This window comes from Drosophila biarmipes, chromosome 2R (assembly GCF_025231255.1).
Source record: "Drosophila biarmipes strain raj3 chromosome 2R, RU_DBia_V1.1, whole genome shotgun sequence".
Classification (NCBI taxonomy): Eukaryota; Metazoa; Arthropoda; class Insecta; order Diptera; family Drosophilidae; genus Drosophila; species Drosophila biarmipes.
In genome coordinates, this window is record NC_066615.1 from 23,671,196 (window position 1) to 23,696,348 (window position 25,153).

At 39.2% G+C, this 25,153-nt stretch overlaps 1 protein-coding gene and 1 long non-coding RNA gene across 7 annotated transcripts; one reads left to right on the plus strand and one right to left on the minus strand.

Annotated features, from left to right (window-relative positions):
* Nucleotides 1-1,573: 1,573 nt before the first annotated feature.
* Nucleotides 1,574-25,153, minus strand: LOC108022910 (uncharacterized). 6 transcript variants are annotated; one of them, XM_050887206.1, is made up of 7 exons: nt 25,033-25,153; nt 5,566-6,353; nt 4,841-5,449; nt 2,970-3,093; nt 2,765-2,907; nt 2,368-2,715; nt 1,574-2,317 (listed from the first exon to the last, which is right to left on the minus strand). In XM_050887206.1, the coding sequence occupies exons 2-7, from the start codon at nt 6,323-6,325 to the stop codon at nt 1,770-1,772; spliced, it is 2,532 nt and encodes an 843-aa protein (XP_050743163.1). In that variant the 5' UTR covers nt 6,326-6,353; nt 25,033-25,153; the 3' UTR covers nt 1,574-1,769. The 6 variants fall into 6 exon arrangements, with proteins under 6 accessions (XP_050743163.1, XP_050743165.1, XP_043948204.1 ...); XM_050887208.1 differs by lacking the exon at nt 25,033-25,153 and adding an exon at nt 10,842-10,859; XM_044092269.2 differs by lacking the exon at nt 25,033-25,153 and adding an exon at nt 7,129-7,201.
* LOC127010961 (uncharacterized) lies at nt 18,643-19,554 on the plus strand. The gene is made up of 3 exons (XR_007763934.1): nt 18,643-18,730; nt 18,795-18,944; nt 18,996-19,554. It is a non-coding gene; the product is annotated as an uncharacterized LOC127010961 (long non-coding RNA).

A 25,153-nucleotide genomic window follows, 5' to 3' on the forward strand; every position in this document is an offset into this window, starting at 1 on the left:
AAAATTAAAATTGATGTTTTATTTTGCAAAGCCGTTCCGAATTTCTAACGCTTGAAGGTAGTGTGGACCTCGAAAAAGGTTTGGATTATTAATATGTAACAATGGGAGTTTGTCTGCAGAGCACTGGAATATTTTAACACTTCTTAAATTGAAGTGACTTGCTCCTGTACACGTTTTCAACGACGTTTCTTTTTATTCTTGGCACCTTTACAGCTGAATATACTTGTTCTATCGTACACGGAACGTATATTTTAAATTAATTTTTGGAATTTAAATTTAATTTGGTAATTTGCCCTCTTTTAGTTTAAACAAGAAAGAAGGCTATAGACGAGTTCCTCGACTATCAAATACCCATTACTCAGCTTAATGGAGCCAAAGGGGAATGGAGATATATAAGCAGCAACGCGATATTTTAGGGCGCCCCCTACCGGCTATTTTGGTATATGTTATGTGGGCGGCAGACAGTTTTAAGCGTTTAAGCCGTAAAGTAAAGTAAGGTAAGGCAAACTTACATTTTATTTGTCTCCATTCTGTAAACGCTATGTAAAAGATTTACATTTCAAAAAAGACACCATCCACACAAAAGCGCAAAATTAGGTTTGTATCTGAATAAGTCAGAACAGTAGTAACGCCACCGTCCGCTAGGGGCAGTGAAGCTTTCGTTCTTACAATTTTAATTAATGTAAACAAAATGTAATATTGCTTGTAAAAAAAACAGTACACTAAAAAAAATGTTGAGCAGTATGTTTCTTGACAGTGATGCCACACCATATACTTAAACGTCATTTCGAACTAAACTATTAGCAATTTTACTGCATTTGCATTTCCCTGCGCCAAAGTTATAAAAAATGAGCTTTCAAAAATTAATAAAGTGATCTAAATGAATTAAATAAAATCAATTTTATTCCGTTTAACCAACCCGAAAACCAACCATTCATACGCTAACAAAGAAACACATGTAGGCTACCAATTTTTATAAATATGTGAACATACATATCTATCGGCCGCAGAAGAAAATCCAGGGATCAGAATCTAGTTGGGCCGCGATTAATAACAATAAAGTTAAGTCAATCCCCACAATACAGGGATGGTCAAAAGTATTTACACAAAACAAAAATAAAGTTACTTATATTTTGAACTTACTTTATGTATATTTTGGGAATAATGAAATAGTCAGTTAAATTCCCTTTGAATGATACAAGACTTTTCCAAACCCACCTAAAGCACTTAAAGTAGGTGCTGAACCACCACTTGACTCAAGGCGAAGAAAGGGATCCCAACAAGGTGACTGTTTGCACGGCAGGCTTTGGGTGTTACTAGGATGCCGATTGCTTTACTTTGGCGTTGCCCATTGCTTGGACATGGCCAGCTCCATGTGGTTGCAATTCTCCAATGGCTGGAGCTTCAGGAACTGAAGAAGATTCAAGTCTGAGCTTTGTCCCTGAGCTTGCCCCTCAATGCACACAGTGCGCATTTCAATCTAAACACTCAAAACTCTCTATTATAGTGTTCTTCCTTGATTTTTTATTAAACTTAGTTTTTATTTTTGATATTATTTATATGCTGATTTATATGAATATTTAATTGTATCCACTAATGCCAAACGCAGAGATGTGGGTGCATTCAACATAAGATTTACCTTTATATATTCAGTAGGTAAAAAAAAACAAGAGAATACAAAAACGTTATTAAGAGAAGAAGTAGGAACACTAGAAGTAGAAAAGTAGAGACAGTATGTTAACAGACTAGCTGTAGCAGCGAGGACCACATTAAAGATTATAGAGGTATGGACTTATAATTGCATTTAGGGATATAAGAAATGCAGGAGCCGCTAGGACCACGTTAGAGATTATTGCGGTAGCATCATTACAGCCCAGATTGCTTAAACTAACGACATACTGTGCCTCATCTGGTGTTTGACAGGCCTCGACCACACACGAAATGTCACCAAAACCCTGCGCCTGCACTGAGAAAAATAAAGGGGGACAAGGCTCAAAGTCATAGCCAACACAAGCGTCGGTAAGATCATAGCTAAAAGATCCCAAGGCTGTGGACTCGCAGGTCTCTTCCGCCCTTAGCGGCGCACTGAGGTTCCGGAATGGGCGTTCGATGCTCCGGGATGTGCAAACGGTAAAAGTAATTTTACTTATGGGGGAGATCTTAAGGTAGCGCATGCTCTGTCTCGCTGGGAGATAAAGTGAATCCAATCTGTAGAAATTAATGCTGCCCAAACGAGCATACTGTTGAAGTGAGTTAATTCCGAACTCACTTATGACACCGTTTGCGTAACAACGTGGATTGGAGAGTCGACGGGGCACTTTAAAAATATTAAATGTAATATATTTAAACAATTTTAAAGAATATTACCTTGCCGAACCCGTGTAATAACGGGGTCCCCACAGATTTCTGGTGGCTTTTCCGTGTTTAAGAGGAACAAATCTTTGCTTGGGTCTCTTACGAAATCGTGGAACCTTACCAAAGCTCCACCTCCGTAGTAAATGAAGTGCAAGTTGGGAAGGTGCCAACGCAGTTGTTCCATATACCGCTGGCAATAGTCGTAGTCTTTTTCGTCCACGTAAGATAGAGGGCTTGGAATGAGAAGAGCGACTAGGGATCGGCCTCCAAGATTGTCGATAGCCCGATCTGCTTCGAGCAAATCTTCAACTCTTACGCTTAATGAGTTTAATATAAGCGGAAGATTAAAACCAGTTGGATCTGTAAGAAATACTTTTAACATGTGTCAATCATTTAACCACGTTCTTACGCCAAGAGTGTGATGTGGAATTCCACTCTTCATAGACGTTGATTATGTAGTCGGTGGTATTAACAATGACTGACCCATCAGATGCTGCGAAAATGGTTACCTTACTAGCGTACGGATGAATGTTAAGATCTTGAAGGACGTAACTGTAAAAAATGTGTGCTTAGTTTATAGGTTCTTTAATAACTTCTCCATAATGCCAACTTACGCGACGTAATCGACCACACACCTATATGGCCAGTAAGTGTCGACAAATACAAATATATCAGCCATTACTGTAGTTCGATTGGATATGTCAGCCCATTCTTGAGGCGGAAAGTAGTCAAAAATTGCTAAAACATAAAAAGAGTACAACTTAGTGCCTTTGTCGTTCAGTCGCTTAGATAGTCTATCGGGAACCAATTTTTAAATTAAATACGAAGAGAGAGTGCAGTTAAAGTGGGAAATTTATTCACAACTTTTTAACTGAAACATACAACTTATTTATTATTATTTGTGTAACGTATTTAGGAATATAGAAAAGGGACAACTTAATGGTTTTTGTTACGGGACGGGAATGTAAGGTAACACAAGAACTGCCATACACTAGCCACCAATCACTGAATCAGCCTCTGAACCAACAAGGCGAGCAGAATTGTTACAAGGCTGGCTGCTAGGCCCGAGACACCGCTGTAGCAGCCCATGTTGACCATTGACATAATATAACGCCATTGGTCAGGAGTTTGGCAGGCATCCTGCGTGCAGGACGTGGTGTTTGATGTGGCCTGGATTGACAAATACAAGTCTGGACACTGGGTTATAGTGTAGTAGCCTTCACAGGCGCTTGAAAGATCGTAGCTATAACTATTTCCGTTTATTTGCGAGCAACTCTGATCTATGGACGTTGCTGACGAGCTAGTTGTTGAGTTCTGCTGAGGCCACGAATATGTGCGTGAAGTGCATATCGTGTAAGTTCCTCCATTCTGGGACTGAATGGTCAAATACCGGTTCGCACCAGTTCCAAAGAAATAGTTAGCAGAGACCCTGTAAAAGTTGACTTTGCCAGGCCCCACGTACTGGGCTGTTTGATCAGTGCCCCAGCTACTTGTGTACCAATTCGATCCACAGCGCGGGTTTATAACGCGTCGAGGAACTGAAAGAATTAAGTAAATTAATAAATAAATGTTTAAAACAGGAGGATTGGTAACTTATTTTACTTTGGATAATGCGCTTTGCTACTGGACCCGCCGACGTCGCCGCTGTACTGCCCAATGTGAGGGAGAAAAGATCTTGGGAGGGGTCACGGACAAAGCTCGAAAAGCGTTGAATGCTTCCTCCGCCGTAGTAAATAAAACGCAGGTCTGGAATCTGCTCTTGGATGTACTGTATCTCTGTAGTCGCGTAGCTGGAGTCGCCATCATTAACGGTTTGCTGGTTTGGCATGATTAGAGCCACCAAGGAGTGAACGCCTAAACTCGAATTAGTCTTCTCCTCATTCATTAGGTTCTGGGTAAGGTTTTGAATCGTCCGCAGCACATTAGGAAGATTAAATCCCTGGGTATCTACAGAGACAATGTTTTAGATAGAGCCAACAGCTCGTTAGTTAGCCCTTACATAACGCCTGCGTAGTGACATTCCATTGCTGATAGAAGTCGGTAATATAGTTAGTAGTGTTCACGATAATGGACCCATCTTGTGCCGAAAGCATGGTGACTGTGGAGGCATAGGGGTGGACATTAAGCTGCTGCACTACATAACTGAAAAACAATTTTACTTATACGAAGATATGCAAAGGGTTTAACAAAACTCACGCCACATAGTCAACGATAGTGCTGTACTGCCAAGACGTATCCAAGAAAATGTACAGGTTAGTCATGGGAGTAATGATGTCCGTCAAGTCAAGATTGGTAGTTGCCGTACAAGAGACATCGTTTAACGATTGCGCTGTTGAAGGAGAAATCAGAGGGAAGGCAAATCGTAATGCACGCGAACACCAAAACATGGCATTTAAAAATACTTCAGAAAATATACAAGTAGTTTCCGATTGTTCGAGTAAATGCAAGGTGGTTCCGCGATAGTAAAGAAGAAAAAGTCACTTACGCACATACGTCACCAGCGAAGCAGTGGCGTTACCGGCATACTGGGAAATTACGGACGGCGTGAGGGTGACGCGCAACTGCATTTCACTATCCAATACTGAGGCAAATGCGTATGTCTGGTCCTCCAGCTCCTGTGATGGCGCAACATTTGTAAACTGGCTTTGCCGACTGCATGCATTGATGCCCGTACTAAGGACTCCATTGGTGGAGTAGTACATGCGTAGCAATTGGGAAAGTTTAAGGCTGGATGCCTGGGTTCTCCAGCTGGCCACGTTCTTTGCAAGAATTAAGCCATCAAGGCCGCCTCGGATCTCCGCGTCAGTGGCCTCAAGGTTGTTTCGCTGCGACAAGAAGTACCAATGTGGCAGAACTGTATCATTCCACCCCCCAGTAGCTCCAACAGAAGCTGATCCGCCCGACACTGGAAGCTGGACCAACGTGACTTCCGCCAAGTCCCCAGCCAAAGTGGCCGCCCACCTATTGTCAATGCCGCTGCTTGTTTGGGACTGACTGCGACCGCGCGAACGTCGCTGGGAGGATAGGGCCAATAGGGTTCTTAATTGGACTGTCTGCTGTTGGACGCCAGCTGCGATGCCGGCAATAAGGGTACCTGAAATGTAATTAAGTACGACCATTATATGTATATATAGAAACCATCATCTTCCATCCTATTGATTTAAAGCATAAAAGCGTTTAAACATACACGTGAACAGACATTGAAAATACCTGCAGAAACCGTTCCCCAGCGCGTCCGAACAAGGCCATCCTCCACGGGGCATTGGCTAGTTCCCTCTGAGCCGGCGTATGCCCAGTCGGATTCATAGTCCAACTCCCCCAGTTGTTCGTATTTTGAGACGGAGACGGATGACCGTCCACGTTTTGGTCGACTGTCTAGCCACTCAACGTCGCTAATAAAGTTGTTGCCATAGTTCTTCTTAAGGGATCGCGGTAGTCGTTGGGCTCGATACTGGGAGAGCTGGTTGCACACGTTGTTTTCATCGCCGCGCGATCTCGTGTCAAAGGTGCTTGATAGCATAAAATGGAGGGAGCATCGTTCCACTCTCGTCAACGAACTGTTGGGGAAGCTGTTGGCGTTTCCAGGAATTAAACGTGACAGCAAAATTTTGAACTTGGGAAACTGAAAGCCTGTTGGACTGTACGGTATTACGCCAGCAGCGGGGTTAACTCCAGCGGCCTTTTTAATGCCATCTTGTCGGAACCGGTGAAGTAGGGACACCGCCACGGTTCGAATATCGGCCTGCACACCCGAAGTTCCGGCGTAGCTGTTTTCCACCTTCTCGATGAGCGAAATGAGCGTGTCCATATTGGCCGGTAGACGATTGTCCCGATTCATGAAGAATGAAGTGTTATAGCACTCGACCAATGAGGGGGGAATTTGCAGCATGGCATTCTCTTGCGCCTGTGTCCCCAGGATCAGGGTAGCAGCTAGGCAGACAGCTGCTGCCAGCAGTTGTATAGATTTCATGATCAGGCGTTTAGGTTTTGTTGGCAATCTAGAGAATAAAGTGATCGGGTAGCAAGAAATGAGTTTAAATTGTATATTGACCCTGACACGCCTATATGGTTTACTTTAATAAAGGCGCACACACACCACGGCAACTCCTACCCTGCCTTATCAGTGGATTGTCAATGTTGGTTCAGTGACAATCTACCTATTAGTCATTAGTTTCTTTTACTTAAGACGATTTTTGGGGAAGTATTAACATTTTACGCTTTGTAATCATATTTATGAAACACTGCTCCACACTATTTCAATAGAACAGAACTGGTACTGGGAGCTGGGTGACGTCACTCGCAAATGCCCATGAGTCAAGTCCACTTCGTATACAATATACATTCGATATCGTTTATCAGTTTGTATGAGATCCGCTGTACTGCTGTTTGTCCCATTTATATTGGTAATACCACAAAACTGATAATGCGAGTGGTGATACATAGGAAAATGAGTCAGGTGTAAAACACACAGAAGAACGTCGTGGACCCGCGCCCTAATTTATAAACTTGGTTAAGCTAACATAGTTTAAGGCACTGTGATTAGATAAGAGGCTTGGCGTAAGTACACGACTTGGTAGTCCTGAAATTCTTTAATTTTAAGGTATTTATTGTTAATTTCCAAGAACAGAGAGCCTCGATAACTTCAATTTGTTTTTGTAGACTTTCGGTCCTTACGATTGCGTTTTGTAAATCACGAACACTGATTTTCTATAGTTTTATTAATGTAAATTTTACATTGTAAACTTCTGTTGGAAACCGCACCTGCTGCATTACCTTCATGCACCCGTTAGCTTTTTCGTACTGTGTGGTAACTTTAGTGACCAGTTAGAACTGTGCCTCGCCCATGTGCCGACTGAACGAATTGTTGTAATCTTCGAAACAATGCTTATCAGCAGAAGTGATAAGATATGGCTCGTTGGTATTTGATAGGCGTGAACCTGTTTTGCCAAAAAACTTGTTTATGTAGCGTGGTGTTAAAAATATTTTAAGAATATTATACGCTCAGAAATAGTGGTCACGATGCTGTCAATAATTATCTAATAAATAACTTTAGTGTTCCAATGTTTTATTTGTGTAGGTATAATTGGATCCATTTGAATTGGCGCCCAGTGAAAGTAAGCCGCCAAAGTGGTTGCTGTCTTAGGTAGAAAAAGGAAAAGCGCCACCGTGGCCGAAAGGGAATCGCTTCGTTACTGAAGCAGCGCCCTCTAGCGTTAAGTGTTGTGAACACAATAAAGTTTCATGAAGGCCGCTAGATGTCGCAACAGAGTAATGTCGAAAACAATGTACAGTAAAACCTCTTTATAAACAACGCTTTTATTTTGAGACCATAAATAAAGAATAAATGTTTTCTTAGGTTGAAACTATACAAAGCCATTAATTGTATAGTTTCAACCTAAGAAAACACCCTAATTTGTCTTTACATTAAAATCATATATATTTGAATAATAGTTTATTTTATAAATTATATATTTGAATAATTATTTAAATATAAGCCGGTTGATCACTAAAACAATCTTTATTTTATATATATATATTATATATATATATTTATATATATATATCATATATCTTTGAAAAAACTATTTAAATTTAACAATGTTAATCGCAATACCTTTCGATCGTGTAATACTCGTGTTGATCGGACTATCGTAGCATGTTTTAAATTTTGCGCACATGCTAGCTAACATGTAATACGTATATATGTAGTATATGAGTGATTCTTTGTGAAACGTAACTAGTTTGTCTTGCCGTTACCATAGGACTTAAGTTTTATTTTAATAAAAATAAATGTTTTATCTTCCGACTGGCTACCCAGGTAACCTAAGGCCCCTAAAAATATTGGGGGGTCCTCATTCCTATAGTCTTCCTTCTTAAAGCTAATAAACTCGCATTACTTGAAAGAAAATACGTAGCCTATACCTAACTGTGAAAATCCAAGGAATATACAGCAAAAAATAGTACACAACAGGCACACAAAAATCTAAAACGAAGTATAAAATTTGAAATACGAAGGCTTTCCTTTTTCATTAATAAGAAAACGAGCATTGCCAACGGGCGCCTCATCCTGGAAGGAAAGACCATTCATTGAAAAACAATCTAAAACAAGTGAAATTCTTGCCCTTCACTACATCCATTGCCGGTATCGCAGATGAAAGTTAACAAGGCATCAAATGACGGAGGCATAAAGGGTATCCTAGCGACGATTCTGCTGGAGGATACAATGAAGGATGTCAATGGCTAAGAATGTCCGGCAAAAAACACTAGTACTGAGCTTAAAATGGTATCGCAAAATAGAAGTGTGTGGGCGTGGGCCTAAATCCAAGCAACAGTCGGAGGACCCATCGCATACAGAACACATGTAATGCCTAAGGCCAGAGTGTATAGCTGGCAACCGAATTCCTTGTAAAAAGGACACCGTGCACGCACATAAAACTGCCTAAATGGAAAATTTTTCTCCTTTCTCCCACACTCATTTTGCTCCCCAATACCAAAAATGCTCCCCTTTTCCTTTGCGTCTGGCCTAAAAAGTCATTATAAATTTTCAACAACTATAAAAATAAATTTCATTGTGTGAGCCCAGTGTCTAACGCGACTTGAACTCAACCTTGCACTAATTAGTCATCGGACTTCCTGTCAGCTGCTTGCGTTAGAAACTCTTGTCACAAAAAATATCAGTATAGACGCAGTGTATGTTTTAGAAGTGCGCCTAAAAAATATCTAGTTATAATGCATTCATTACAACTACAATTGGAAATGACAAAACGGTTAAGACCAGTACACCAATATAGGAATATTTTTATTTATTATATATTTAAATGCCAAAAAGGGAATCTTACAGTTAACCTCTACCTTATTAACCTTATGTTTGCTTTACGAATTATTCAAAATGGACACTGACCACGTAAAGCAAAAAGGCATTCGATGCAGGCATGCTGTGAGTTCCACTGCAGCTGTTGTAATGATGGTCAGCCATATCCCTCGGTGCCCGTAAATTACACAACGGCCAGCAGAATGTACAATCCTTTGCCAACACTTTTAAACCCCTCGCTTCGAATTTGCGCAGTTTCTGTGTAACTCTAACGTTGTTCTTCACAATCTATAATTGTTTTCTATTGTCCTGTCTGCTGCCCTTTGTGACCACACATAATTTATTGTATTTTCCTCCTTAGCAAACCAGTTTGCCTTTCCCACGCAGGTCAGAAGACTAGTTCTCTATCCTTTTTTATTTTCTTTATGCTCCTTTCGATCTTAACACTTCTGCACTGGTTGTTGATTTTGTTGTTTTTCTACGAAGTGTCTTTTATAGATCGAGAAGAACACTCAAAACAACTAAGTTGCTAAATTTCGGTCAGGAAATATAAAAATGAAAAACACTTTCCTTAAAAACGTATAGTCCTTTAAACTCCATCCTTCTGATTCTGTATGTGGTACTGTGTGCCCTATAATGAACCGATATGATTGCTAATTCACAGTGGGGCAGCTTTCTAACAACCATACCACTTTCAGATTTAAAATTAAATAAAATAAATTGTTCTTACATCTTCTACTGTCAAACTATGTCGCACGTTCTCAATCTTAACGCGACTTCCCCATACTCTTCAAGGTGTGTCATTGTCGCAGCTCCAGCTCATAAAGAACAATAACTACCTCTGTGTGTGGGTTTGAATAAAAAATTTATGCGTTAGCTCTGTTGCCTGACAGGAGACAGGACATGGACATGTGTCCTTTATAACAACTGACAGAAGCATACTATTTGGGGATAAAAAGTCCCTGCATTTTATGCCTAGCTTAAGTTGGCCAACAAATTTTCATGAGCCCAACACAAGCTTCTTCTGCAAGTGGACTTCGGACATTCTAAATTATTGGCAGGATTTTTGGTTGGGTTCTAACACGTCTTGTGCTGTTTATATAAAATTGAATGTGTAAGCTTTAGGAATAGTCGCATAATAGTCAATTTACTGGGTTCACTTTTATGGTACGGAATAGCAAATGTTTGCCAACAAAGTGTAAGTCTGAATTTTTGCGGAGCTCAGCCTTCGAAATAAATTACTTACGGTGTTACCGCTTGATGCAATCCGCTTAACCCTAGGCTTGGCATTCTTCTTGGAAAAGAAATAGTCCAGATTTAAAGGATCTGGTTTAAGAGACTCCAGTTTCAAAAGAAGATGCCGCAACATTTGCATGTTCTTTGTCTATATTTCAGTTGCTTTGGTGCTTATAAATTGGGTAAGCTATTTGCAAAACTGTGATGTCCTTCTCGTAAGATTTTCTGAATGTGAAAGGTGAACTGGAGGGATTATCGTTGTTGTCTGCACCACGATCTGCGAGGCGTGTATAATCCGACCCATTCCTCCGATTTCTTTGGATTTGTTCAATAAACTAAATAATATTTAAGTTTTATTAAAATTCCTCTTATAAACTAAGTTTGCGATAAGTTATTGCCTATGCACACAAAAAATAAAAAAACGGTGAACGATACTCACCATTCTTCTTCAGTTACCTGCTTCAAAGAGTCGGCAAGAACAATCGTTATCAACCCCTTGTATAAAATGACTGCGAACAATGTCTTAAAACATTCCAATAAATAAACGCCCTTAAAAGAAAGTATGAAAGGCTAAGAAGTTAAGAGATTGGTGCAGGATTCTTGCAGGACGTGGCAATACAAAAAACTTTCCCTTTTTAGGTAACGCACTCAGCATTAAAGATCCAACGAATTGTAAAATAGAAGAATTTCTAGGTTCAATTAATAATATCATATCAATATTTAAAGACCATTTTTTTATAAAGTGTTAAACGTATCTGCCTAGCCCTACAGACACGAAAAATGTCCTGACATATGTAAAAAGGAGCTCATACTCATACACCTCGGGGCCAAGACGCTCTAGCCTGTCTGTCCGTCCGTATGAACGCTGAGATATCGGAAACTGTAAAAGCCAACAAGTTTGGCATGCAGATTCTAGGGAATGTTGGTTTTTCTTCCGCCCATGATTATTAATATCCATCTACAAACTAAACATTGTTAAAATCGGACCATTCCTTCATCTCCCACGCACCATCTTAGGTAAGTAATATATATATATATATATATAATACACGATGGATTCAAGTACAGCGGTCTCTCATGCCTTAAAAATGCAGTGTTTCAAAATCAGACCCGAAACTATGTGTTGAATGTCAAAGGATTTTACTTGCCAATTTAACCTATTTTTCTATTTAGCGGGTCATTTCTTCCGGCATTGGGGCCATTACCATTTTATATTAATAAAACGCCAAGCACAACAGCGTTTAAATGCCTTTGCGTGACTAACGAAAACTGTCAGCAGCAGGTAAGTTTTGATGTGTTTCCCCTATCGTGCTGTAAATTTGAACGGAACCAATACATTTTGGTAGCCCTAAATCGTATGAACGCGCCATAAATCAAACGTAAATGTTGGCTTGATGATTTTGCGTTATAAACAGTAATCTTTGTATGTAGGTAAAAAGTTCTCTTTTGTTTATGCTGTGGAAAAGTTAATAGAGTCCAGCCCACATGTGCGTTAACAGTTTCCTGACCACATTAAAACTACTAAAACAACAAAGCTAAAAAGTGTATTCCATGCCATTAATCAAACAATCTCACGGGAGCATCGCACTCAATGGGAGCCTGTGAAAAGGGAGTCACAACAAGGGTATTTGTATCTTTCAGTGACAGATAAGTATTTACTATGCGGTCTTTAGCATTGGCAAGCCGAATATTCCGTTTTTTTCCAAAGTGAAATGAGAAAATTGAGAAATTTCTTACACATGTTTAAACGGTCACGAGAATTTTGTGGTTTTTGTTTTCATCGAGAAATAATAGGGTTTACAAAGAATATAGTCTACATGTTACACAATCCAAATCATAAAAAAATATAAGAGGCAAGATAAGGTATAGGTGGACAATGGCTATTTTTAATATATTTTCAAGGATTTGTTTGTTTTTGTCCATATAGTCTAAGAAAATTATAAAAGCAATAAACTTTTAATTTAAGAGTGCTAAAGGTATTGCTTCATTTTGCAGCTTAATACGTAAATATTTATTTTTTATACCTCAACCAAAATTTTGAAACGTGTAAAGGACAAATTGTCTTACCGCCCCTACAGCACTTTTATCGATAATAGCTCTTGATAACGTAATCCATATGGTAAAAAAATCAAGTCAAGGAGACTATCAAAATAAAAAATTACATTAGAAACACACTGTGCCGTCAACAGACAAGGACAGATACGAAAGACTCCTTAGCCATGTAATAAATGATCTATGTAATTGACTTATATGCCAAATACTATGAACCAAAGTTTTGCTCTAATGCGTTTATCTCAAAGGGACCCAGAATCAACTACCCCATATCTTGGACATTTACCGCACTCTTGCTATGTATAAAAAAAAGCGCAAATACTACAAAACAGAATTTATCTTACCCTCCCAATAAGTATTATTAAATTAAAAACTTTTGGTTTTTGCATATTTTAGGACTATGTAAGAAAAACACTCTTTAAAAAGTTCTCTTAAAAAATTATCCTTCTCACTGATTTTAAAACATACAATTCATGAGTTACCCTCAAAAGTATCCAAACAAAAAGTGTTGATTCGTGTCAACTCTCAACTCTCAACTCAACTCGTGTCGTGGCAACTCTATTTTTTCACCTTGTATAACTTAATTGTTAGTTTTTTTTTGTAATATAAAAATCCGGGTTTTCTTATAAATTTGCTTAAAATTGTTATAATTCTTTCTGAAGCTATAGTACCCTCTGTAAGGGTATCAAACCCCATAAGGAAAGTGTCCATTTTTTTAGGCAAATTTCTTTTGCGCCTGTAAGAACTTTATTACAAGGGAAGCCATGGAGGGATTTGAGTGTGTGCCATCGCATCTTGAGGGTGCAAATAAAAATATTAACAACAAACTCTCGCACATGACAACAAACCCCACCCGGATGACCCTCTGGTTCTAATCCAGACTTTTAGACACTGCGCCTTGTATGTCATTTGGGAGCATGAGCATTAGCATGTTGCTGAATTACCTTCGATTTGCTTGCGTTTTCTGTTTCTTTTAGTGTTTTGTTGTTGTGCGAATTGAGTTATCAGAAGCGGTAATAGCTTTAATTTAACCTTTTTTATTGCCTTAACGTCTCTTTAAAAAAATACTCGTATTTTAATGACTTTTTTTATCCTTAAATACACTACTCTCAATAAACTAAATTACGGGGTCTTAAAAATGGGATTTGTGCTTTTAATTAAATGGGCATGGGCATGGGAATGTGCAGTGTCATGTAATAGCTTAATTAATTAAGTTCTTAGGTATGCGACTCAACAAAACTTATAAATACTATTTGATTTGTTTATCTTAAAAGATAGCTCTAGACCTAAGAGTCTACTGACTGTACTAGTCAGATCTTTACAATTGCCCTGCTAGGCTGTGAGTGTTACTCACAGCATTTCACATCGCAACAAATATGTCCACATAACCTTCTTCACCATAATCAATAAGGTAAATAGGCGCTAAATAATAAGGTACGACTACTGATTTGTTTTTATGTTGGCGCTATTTATGGAAAAAAATTTCCTATTAAGCGACAATCATTTTCAAGAAGCCCCCTTTCAATCTAAGACTTCCAACCCTGTTTTGTCCCTTTTGCCTAATGCCGTGAGCCTCTCTGACAGGGCGCCTGCAACCTTAATAGAGGACCCTTTTTATTTCCAATTTTGTATACATTTTGCATCAAAATACAAAGACGGAAAATAAAACTGGAAACATGCAAATGGCGCGCTGAAACTACAAGCAGAAAACGTTGGCCTGAATCATTGTTTTGTGGAAGCACATAGCTAAATACATGCAAGAATGTGCTGCCGTTACACGTAATCAGTCACAGAAATGCCGGCCTTTTGTTTGCGGATTGAATGAAGCCGAAGGGAACACAAAATCATCAAGAACGGAAAGAGGACCATGGACCTCCGCTTGGGGTCATCGTAAGGTCAGCAACGGGATTTTCCTGCCATTGTTGACAAGGGATGCAACTCACTCATATATACACATTTTGCCTGCTTTTGGGCATTTTCACATTCTTTTTAATTTTTGTTTTGGATGCTGAACATTTTTGCAATGCTTTTTAAACCTATTTTTTATCTGTGGTCATGCAAAAGGTTCAAGGAGGATGCTGCTGACACGCGATGTGTTGAGTTTAAGGAGCAGGGTTTGAAGTGTGCCAAGAATTAAGCGTGGCATCAGCCTCTACGCTATACTTTTTTGTCGAGTCGCCCCGATGTTTTTTTGCTTCCTGCGTCCTTTAATGGTATCTGCATATGTTGCGTAAGTTGATATGCTGCATCCCAATCCCTGGACTGCGTGACTGGGTACAATTCTTTACGTAGAAACGTTCGCCATTTTCATATAACCCCTCTGAATGAGGGCTGTTATTTTAACGGGGTGGCTGTCTGCTCATTGCCAAAAAGGGGTGGACATTATGCATATATGGTGGGTGTTCATTGTCTGAGGGGAGGGCATTATGCAAAGCGCTTTTTGTAAGGGTTGATTATTCGAGACCGGTCAGCAACTTAAAAATGAACCATGCATTTCTGTGACCCAATCCAACCATTGTAGAATTTTGCTAAAAATGAATTTGTATGCTTCGGCTTTCAAATTTTTAAGAAACGAATAGTACAAGTCTTTCTGTTTGTTCGCTAACTATTCTTTCCGTTTTAAAGCTATCTGGGTGAAACCTACTGAAAAGTTTTTGGGCTATTGCAGGTGGTATATAAGTCGGAACACGCAATCTGTATCCAAGATTACACAATTTATTTGCTAATAACCTTTTAACAAATATTCCAAATTAAAACATTGTTGGCATGTATATGGGCTCTGATAATCAAAACAATATCTAGTAATATTTTAGCTTCGTTACTATTGACCATAATCTATTCTAATCTGGTAAAGTTAAAATCAGACTCCTATCACTGTGGACCAGGAGAGTGTGCGAAGTCGAATCTATATATAACCGGAGAATCGAAAATTAGTCGTGATGGTTCGGAAACACTGAGAGAAGATTGGACCAAGACTTTAGAAATTTCAATTGGTATGGAGTAAAGAGAAGGGAAAGTATACAAGTAAAAATATAGAAAATATGAGCTTTTGATGCCTGTGGTGATATAGTACATATGTCCTCTGATATTAACCTAGTTATTCACTTACTTCTTACAGTTCTCGAGATCTCAGCGTTCATTCGGAGGGGTCGCTTCCTTCTATTTGTTACATACTTTCCGACGAATTTGGTACCCATTTAAGGGAAACGGGTATAAGTAAGCCCCGTTCAACTTTTTTTTAGGATAATACCTAACACGTATTTTGCCTAAGGTTCTCCAAGTATATTTGCCCAGGGACCTATTTTATATATATTGCAAGTGCTCGTTAAAAAAAATCAAAAGGAAAATCAAACTTACTACCATCTCACAAGAACATGATCAGCACGCGACCAAAGAAAGCTGAAAAGAAGCCCTCGATGAAAAGATTCTGTTTGGCTAAAGGTTGAGGTCTATTCAAAATCCTATTTAAAAGACACACAAAAATATTCAAAACGAACAAGAAACAACGTGGGGCACAAGCGTATTAAAAGAGATTTACCTATAAAAAAATAGGTTACGGCTTCTGCAGATGGAAGGAGGAACAAATTCAAAATGATAGGGAGAACAAAACTGACGAGAGGAGAAACGTCCGCCAGGCACGAGATCAAGGAGCATGGAACAAGGAAGCTGCAACTTTTTAGGATCATAAAAAGTGTGCTCAGATCATTTGAGGGTGGCACGTGGCGACGATCTGATCCTTACTTCGCTCGGCAGACATACCTGGGTTCCGCTCTCTTCCCGACTACTGCACTTTGTCTTCCCCGATTTGGTTTTTGTTTGTGTCCCTCATGGTTTTTTAGAAACAGCTGCCATGCGACTGGCGCATTCCACATTGTGGGGCGGCGACATTTTTAAAGTGTTCATTAGTCGCACGTTTACATATCCAAATTGTCAACATGCCAAGGAAATGGAAGAAAAAATCTGAGGGGAGACGCGTTCCTTGTGGCTTTTAATTGCTGTTCCTTAAAGGTGGCGGAGGCAGAGTTTGGATGCTACTTCCTCCATTGGGGATTAATGTGCTGCACACTTCGTTTGACAGTCGGGCGGTTTTGTCTGGAAGCGGATCCCCAATTCTCCTCCACGCGTCTAGCATATACTCCCCCGGCTGTTTATTTCAATGTTGTCTCCATTTTCACTGTCAATTTTTTGTTTGATTTGTCATTTGATCACTGCCGCAGTTGGCACGATTAAAAAATTAAGATATCCCCTTGTAAAAGGTATAGGAATAGATTCTGGGTCTGTGAATTTTTCAGTGTATGTTATGAATGCAACCACGTATCTATAAAAAAGACTGAGTAGTATGGACGTAAAATATAAAATATAAAATGACACATGCATACTTTCACATATAAATAAAACTCCAATAAAGGCTTAAATACCGAGAGAGAATTTGCATACATTTTCTGACTGCTAATGTTAATTCGCCATTAAGTCTTTTTATTTGTTCTTTCCAAAATACGTAATACCATTTTAAAGTGTAATTATATTTTAAAAATTTTTCAAAGTTACGCGGTGAATGAATAGTAAGTTTGTTTGGTATTTGGAACTGGGAGTTCTGTCCTGACGTGGCCTATTCCATCGTTTTTCTATAGTTTCCACATAAAATGTAGTCGGCCGTTCGAAGTACAGTACAAAAACATTTTTAAAAATTGTTGCCATTGTTACGTCAGCTTGGTCCTTTGTGTATTATCCTTTGTCCTGAATATAACAAACGTCACCCAGTTGGTTTCTCTCCATACGCTTGGTTTGTATATCTGTATGCGTATATGTGTGTCAGCCTAGGGCCAAAGGTCATCTCTGCGACAAATACCGACTCAGCTGTCGTTTCTAAATTTTATGTTAGGGCGTTAAAGGATACCCCAAAATTAGAAAGGAGAGCTGAGTTATTGGCTAATAACTCTGTACTAGTTAGTTCGTTTAAGAGGATATTGAATAACATGTTTTTTAGTGTTGAAAACTACCATTTTTCTTAGCTTTAATTAAATAAAGAAGTTCTAAATATGTATTTTTGAACACATATAACTGTTCTCTCTCAGCCTTAACCATCCATAGTTAAAAAATATTAAATTATCCATAAGTTAAGCCCTCTTAAAACTGTTATTGTTTCTTTTTAGGCGGGAATTGAAGAGCACTAGATGACCTAGGTCTGACCAGCTGTCCATGTGCTCGAGTTGCCATTTTAGGGGTTGACCAGAGATATGCTGGTCATGCGAAAAGGTATAGAGAAGACTGACCAACGGAACCGCCAAAAGGGCTTGCGTTTGTGTATTCACACATAACATTCGGGGTTAAAATGCACAATTCTTAAGTTGAGAATGTGATGCAATATAATGGGGAATTCACTATAATAAATGTTAGAATTTTACTAACATTTCAAACATGGAATTCGGTACAGTGGTCAAGGGTTGTTCCTATCTAGGCATACTTACACAACAGCTTCATACTGGATGTACCACAGTCAAAAGGTGTTCCTTTGCTTCCACCCTCTGTGCCCTCCCATATTCTGTAAAAAATCGAAATAACCCGAAAAACGCGTGCAATTTTTGTTAAATTTCGTTAGTGCGCTTTTAAATCCTTTCTCCGTACACGTGCCTAATACTCGAGCCAACCCTATAATCAGCCGTGGGCCATCTCTCCCTTTGGCAACACATCAAAATCCCTGCTTCTTTTGTACTTCTGTCAATGCCGTTTTTTTTTTGTATCAATTTGCAATTTTTTCACCCATTTTCAAGTTGTTTTTCACCAACTCGTCGAATTGGTGGTTGTGCAGAACGTTGATTATGTCCGACGAATTAGTGAATGTGCGGGGTTGTGCCTCAAGTTGTGATTTTTTGCACCACTTTAGCATGCGTGACATAAAAAACGTTTTTTTCGGAGTTTTATATATATTTTTTAATTTTGCTTGTGTTTGCAACGGGGTAAAGGAACTACAACTCATAATGAAACTGGAAACAGATGTGGGAGCGAGGGGCAAACGTGTCCCTAATGTGTCACACTTGATTATTGGCACACCCTAACAATCAGAGGTTTGGTGTTTTAAAGGGGTGCGACTGAATTAAATTTAAAGTGTAAGAGGGTTGTTGTTGGTATATGGAGCTGTGGATCTAGCTGAAACAAGCAAGCCTTACCTTACAAAACTATTCGTTAACGTCACAATTGCGAATACTTCAAAGTTTTGTATTCGTATTCTTAGCCTGCGTCCAGGGACTAGAGACGAAGGGAAATTAATTCAGAAGTGTAAGTAGGAAAAAATTAACAAAAATAAGCACCAGAAAGCAAAACACTTTTTCATTTGCCACAGCCACTCAGCAGCTCACAGATTTTCATTTGCAACGCTCCGCGCCTTATTTGGCTCAGAGCCCACTTGCTGTTAACCATACTGTGAAGGCACTTTACTTGGACGTTCGGATACTAGAGCCTTGCGCTTCTCTTTGCTCATCCTTCGCCATTCGTAAAAAATTAGATTCATTTGTGCGCGTTTGCTTTATTATTTAAATTCCAGCGTTATTTCTAAATTTTCGTCCGGCTTCTCATTGTCCCGCTGCAGCTACAAAAAAAGTGACGGAATTTTAATGGAAAATGCTGCTAACGTCGAAAAAATGGTTAGGCAAACAGAGATTTCAAGTATAGAGGTTGTCTAAGCTGCTTTCAACTCGAAGGACGCGCGGAAAGGATATGATGGGCGCAGTAGCGTAAATTGAAAACCAGGCGCTGACGTTCGTGCGGCGATAAACCGACACCGTTATTCACTAGTCCTGCTGAAACATGCTTTGAATGCCTGGCGGCTCATTTTAAGTGAAAAATGAGCAAAAAGTGAAATGAAACAATGGACATAGAACCAAGAAACAAAATTGCGGCCAAGTTGGGTTTTTTGTTCTTGCCCACGTTTTTTGTGGCCATTTTCGGTGGGTTAATGTGCTGTTGGGGTAAAGTAAAACAAAATGACCACTGGGATAAAAAAAGTTGTGAAAGTGGAAAATTTTATTTACAGAATGCTGAGCCCACAGTTTTTTTTTTTATTTCTTGTTTAACAGTAATACGTGACAACTCCTAACAACAAAATGTCCTTAAATTTTTAATATTAAATGACTTGAAATTAAAATTTTAAGTTAAAACTCAAATAAATGTGGCGTAACATTAATTAATTTAGACTTAGTTGTTCCTAACTTCAGTTCAGATTTGCCTTTTTGTCGCATGTAATTCTTGTTTGCCATTTGGGCGTTTCGTTTCTTGTTTATTCAATGGCATTCACTTGACGATTTCTTTAATTAGCCGCAGACCATTATGTGTTATGAGGACGAAGACGGGAAGCAAGTGTTCATTGTCCTGTCATTTGCATAGCAAACTTTGACTTGCTCTCCCATTATCTCTAGTCTTTGTTTTTTAATTGTAATGTTTGACAATAAAAAAGGAACTTATACATGAGTTCACTCGAATAAATTCTATTTAAAAAGCAGACGCCTGACACACCAATTCATAATTTTACTCCAGAAATTCTTTATCAGCCTTACAAAACTAAATACTAGTAAAAACTACAAATAATATGGACAACGCCTCTATAAACACGTAGAACACCCCTACAAGGAAACAAACATTTTCGTCTAACCCTTCGTAGACAAATTTACCAAATTAGCCAGCAATTAGCGGTGTCATCAGCGTCAAACACAAACAATCAAATAAAACAACCCTTTTATAAAAGGGTGCTATTTAATAACCCATTAAACCCAACTTCGAGACCAGCATAAAACCTAAGGGTTGCTAGCCCCTGTCCTACAATACACTTTCAACACCGAGTTTGACGCATTAACCAAGGCCCACTTTCTTGGCAACATGCCAAACTTATAAAATATAAGGACATGTTTTGCTTAAGGTCGAGCAAATTGTACTAAGAAAAACCATAGTAAGGACAAGGTATACAAATTTATAACTAAGTGGTATTTTTTGAAAATTTTATTATTCAGTTATTCAATTGAAACTGGAAGAACCAGTCTAATTGATACACCAAAAAATATTCAATTAACTATCGCCCCTACTGGGGGAATAAAGTGACGCGGAGTCGGTCCAATATGCAGAATAAATAAACCAAGCTGAACGTTGACGAGCAACTCATCTAAAAAGCCAAGCCGAATTCCCTTCACGCTGCTGTTATTGTTATCTGCTTTTGACAAACAAATCCTAAGGCGGCAAATCTTTCGCTGTGCGTGGTTACGCTTGCCAGGATAACGGCTCCAATTCCTAGTTGAATTCTAGCTTGTCCACTGACCTAGAAAATTGAAATCTTTTGCTGACCAAAAATTCAAATGCGAAGTGAAAATGGTCCAACGCTTGAGGGCGGTATGTGAACGCGTGTCTGTCTCTGCACACAAACGCAGACAAGGGCACAAGCCCACGTGCGTCCTGTAGGTGTTGCCCTGCAAGACAGCTGCCAAGCCGATTTCCTTTGGTGTAAACCAATTTTCGTATCAATAAAATCGAAACTCCATTAAGGGTCTTCGGTTTTCGAATCGAAATCGAAATTTGGCCGGTTTTTTAAAGGGCACGATAACCTTGGTGGGGCATGACAAAGGTCCCTAATTGTGCCGCTGAATGACGAAAGGAAAGCGAAAACTGTTCGAGTCGCCCGCCCTCGCCTTTTTCCTAAGCCGGAAGAATGTAATTAGAGAATACATGGAAATCCAAGGAGGTGAACCTAGGAGTAGGAGTTTAAATGGGAGCGCGGTGCTCAAAATAAGGAATTATGGACTGAATTGAATGGAAAACTGGTCTTCGATAAATACGTAGTATTAAAGTAGTTATGAGTACTACATGTTAATGGTCACCTAAATTATCTTTTTAAGTAAGTTAAGTTTAATAACTCATTAACTAGTCACCTGCTCTGTGAAAGATCTGTGATGCGCTCTGGCTCTATGGGAAGTCCTAAGACGCTGCACAGGAAAACTCTTTTACAGAAACAGAAAATCAATCAACCTATCTTCTAAGGCCTGTTGCAAACTATAATAAATGTAACAAACTGTTCTGCTGCTCGTCGACCTGAATAGCCTTCGTCTTCCTATTTGACTCCTCACAGCGGGCGAGTCAGCAAGGGTCTTGCGTTTGGCCGTTCCAGATCGATATCAGCTTGGCATGTGCAGCAATACTGCCATTTATCTTATCAGCGACTTGCCAAAGTCGTACTCGAATGTCTAAAGGAACACTCTCCAGTTTTGCGTGTAAGCCACATAAATGTTTTGGATAATTGTAACGAAACGAATAGTTACACCTGCTCTTTACCTGGTCGGCTTGATCACAGACAGGGGCTGACGAGCATTATTATGATAAGATTAGATTCGGTGTCCATCTGCAGCAGGCAAGCAAATGCAGCAAGGTGCGTTGAGTTACATTTGGTGGCCATTTATGTAAACACGATTTACCAAACAAGTAGACATAAATATTCATTGAAGGATATTTTAACTTTTTTATCAGCTCATCTTGATCCAGAAACAAGGGCAAAAAGGGTACAATAATTAATGTCAACAATGGCGTCCTAAGACTTCTATGGCTAAAATCGGTTTCGTTTTTGATGGCCTTCTAGCTAAGCAATTTTACGTTTCAGTGAAATTTCGATTATGGACCACAGCCAATTTACAGAAGCCACGATTGAGACATTTCTGACAGAATAACGAACGAGACGGTTATTGGTTACAACGCCCGTTTGTATCCTTTATGTGGAGATGGCACGTCAGCGATAAGCTGAGGAAGACAACATTCAAGGGAAGGATAACAAGACTCCGGTAGGAACATAAGGAGTTAAGCCAACCACAAAATAGTGGCAAACGGTGGGATACAAAAATCATTGTTAAGAAAGCGATTTGGGGGTAATAAAAACGGCTCCGATGACCCCGAGGTATTCACATTCTTTGTATTGTCGCGACCACTTTCACCTGTCCTTATAAACGTTCGAGCATGTGCACGAGGGCTGCCGACTCTCGCTACATTGGAATGCGTTCGATTTTTATCTTTGAACCTGCTGCTACCGATTATGGCACATAAATTTGATAGGAAATTGTTCCAATTATTTCGAGGATAGGTCTTTTTCTTTGTCGTCTTTTTATGGACTTTGTGTGGTCGTGCCTCGCATGTCATTTTAAATGTGATTAAAGAAAAAGGCCGATCTTGTTCTGACGGCACCGAACCTTGTTATTAAATTAAATTTACTGGTTGCTTAAGCCTGTAACAGGTGAAAGTATCATTAATTTTATTCATAGGATACAAGTGCATCACCAAACACTAATACCAAAGCATAATAACATAAGAAGCATATACCGATTTTTAAAAATTTAAAAAACCTTTAAAAAATGAAGGGAAAGCTCATACATTGTGTGCCGAATTCATGTATATCACTTTTACTTTCATCGCATGTGGCGCACCAAAAATATTGACGGCAAATTAAAATGTTTACAGCTTTTGTTATTTGTTGAACTCGCGAGGTATTACGTGAAAATTGCTTAAGGGTCTAGTATGGGGACGCAGACAAAAGTATTATTTTTTGATAGTCCTCGCAGCCGTTGGCAAATAGCTACAGCAACCATACACCGAAAGGCGCACGCATAAAATGCCTATAAATCGAGAGGTTTGTAAGGGGTTGGTACTTTTGCCCACAAATAGTCTTCCCTGTTGAACAAAGGGCAAGAAATAACTATAAAGTCATTTATTAAATTTGCTCTTCTGACCATCTTGTCCAACGCAAAATAAAGGGCCACCCGTTGGCCAAGTATGCATGCACTAACAAATAAAATATAGTATTTTAATTTTTTTAAATCAAATAAATAAAAAAAAATATGTTGTAGGTAGGCTTTATTAAGATCAACTAATGCATATTTTTGTAGGTACATAGAACTTTTAAACTGCATTACCAAAATAAAAAAACAAATGTAACTTTTTTTTCTGTGCAGGATTCTAGCTGGTCAACGCAAACTAGGCGAAAAGTTCTGGTAGCTTTGCCTCTTCCTCGGTCCCTTGAAAAAACTCAATTTACCCCTTATGTGCGCCTGTCAAACGCATACGTCAAGGACTTCTTTTTCCCCGCTCCTAATCTCGCAGCTGAACTTCGAAAGCCCAAACTCCCCCATTGACTAAGGGAACCATCACACATCAAGAAAAAACATATACGGCCGCCATTTATAAAAGCCTTGATGTCTCATATTTCCGGTTATTCAACGCACGCTCTATATACATGTACATCTGTATATAAACGTTACACAGACAAATCACCAATACATAGGGTAGATAAAATAACTTCAAGACGCAATAAAAAGGGTGAAAGGCAATCCGGAGTATTTCCCAAGTTCAGTGTTCGTTTCAACATTGTATATACATAAAACGCCAGTTAGGGTCATGAAAGGCAGCACACATTGAGACACATGTGACAAAAGTCCCACAACCGTACCCTTCAAGTGTATATAGGCTGGCTGGATGAGTGAGGCCGCTTTACCCTCGCAAGACGTATAAAAACTTTTTATTTTTATGTTTTGCTTGGTGCAAACCCACCCCATAACGTTTAGAGCGCTCTTGCTGTATTTGCTTGAACTTCGACGAGACTAACCGGTCTGGCCAGGTCCAGTGCCAGTTTTGGCTCTTGGCCACATGTCGTCTTCGGTTACTCCTGCTTTTTCTGTCAAAAATAAGGGAAAAAGCAACGAAAAAGCAAATGGGTTGACAGCATAGGGTTGGTGTTGTTCCCACCATCACAAGGGTTACTTGTGGGTGAAGAGGGTTCCGGGCTGTGTCTGAATTTGCTAGGAATGAAACTGACTATTGATTTCTCGCAATGACGGAAATTCTAGATAGCTGCAAAAAATGTTCGATCAATATATAAAATAACTATTAAAAGAATTTATTTTTTGTTAACTGAACAAGATGAATACATATTTTAAATAAAGTGGAAGAACAGAAAACAATTGTACCTTCTCTAAATTTTTAATCTTTAGAGTTGCTTGTTTAGGGAAAACAACTGCGCCATGCTTTGTATCCAGTCCCAACCCCAATTCACCATTTAAATTAAACGCCCGCTAAGTATCAACGCGCGACTGTACACCAAGGAAAAGGTGGAGACGACGAGAAACTTCTTGGAGGCATTTTATGAAACGGATATGAGAAACAACCAATCGCATGAAACATCATGACCAAGCTAAAGCGTAAGCGCAAGGTGTGGGTGGTATTCATGACTCAGAATTCGCTTTTGAAAATTAAAAAATTCTTCAAAAAGGAAAAAAAGCTGGACTGGTCTGCTGGGTGCTAACGATGCCTGGGCGTATTGTCGTTGTCGCTTTACTGTTGTTGGGGTAAACAAAGGATCAAAAGCATACTAATTGTTTTCTACTTAGGCGAAGGTCGCTCGCCTTTTAAGGACATCCATGCGCACGGGCCACTGGAGAAATGCCTAAGCTAGCACAGGCTAATCTTTGACGGCCTTTGAAGCATAATTTCTAAAAATGTAATTTGCAATTAAAGACAAAATAGCCGCGGTGTAGAACGCGGAATTGATAACGCTTTTTACTTACCCACGCCTTAGGCCTGGGCGCCTAACGTTTCATTCCGTTAACGACTTCTCTTTCCCCACCAGTATGTTTGTTTGTAAAGGATGTTTGCTTCAACGTACTTATACAAGAGCAATTTTAATTA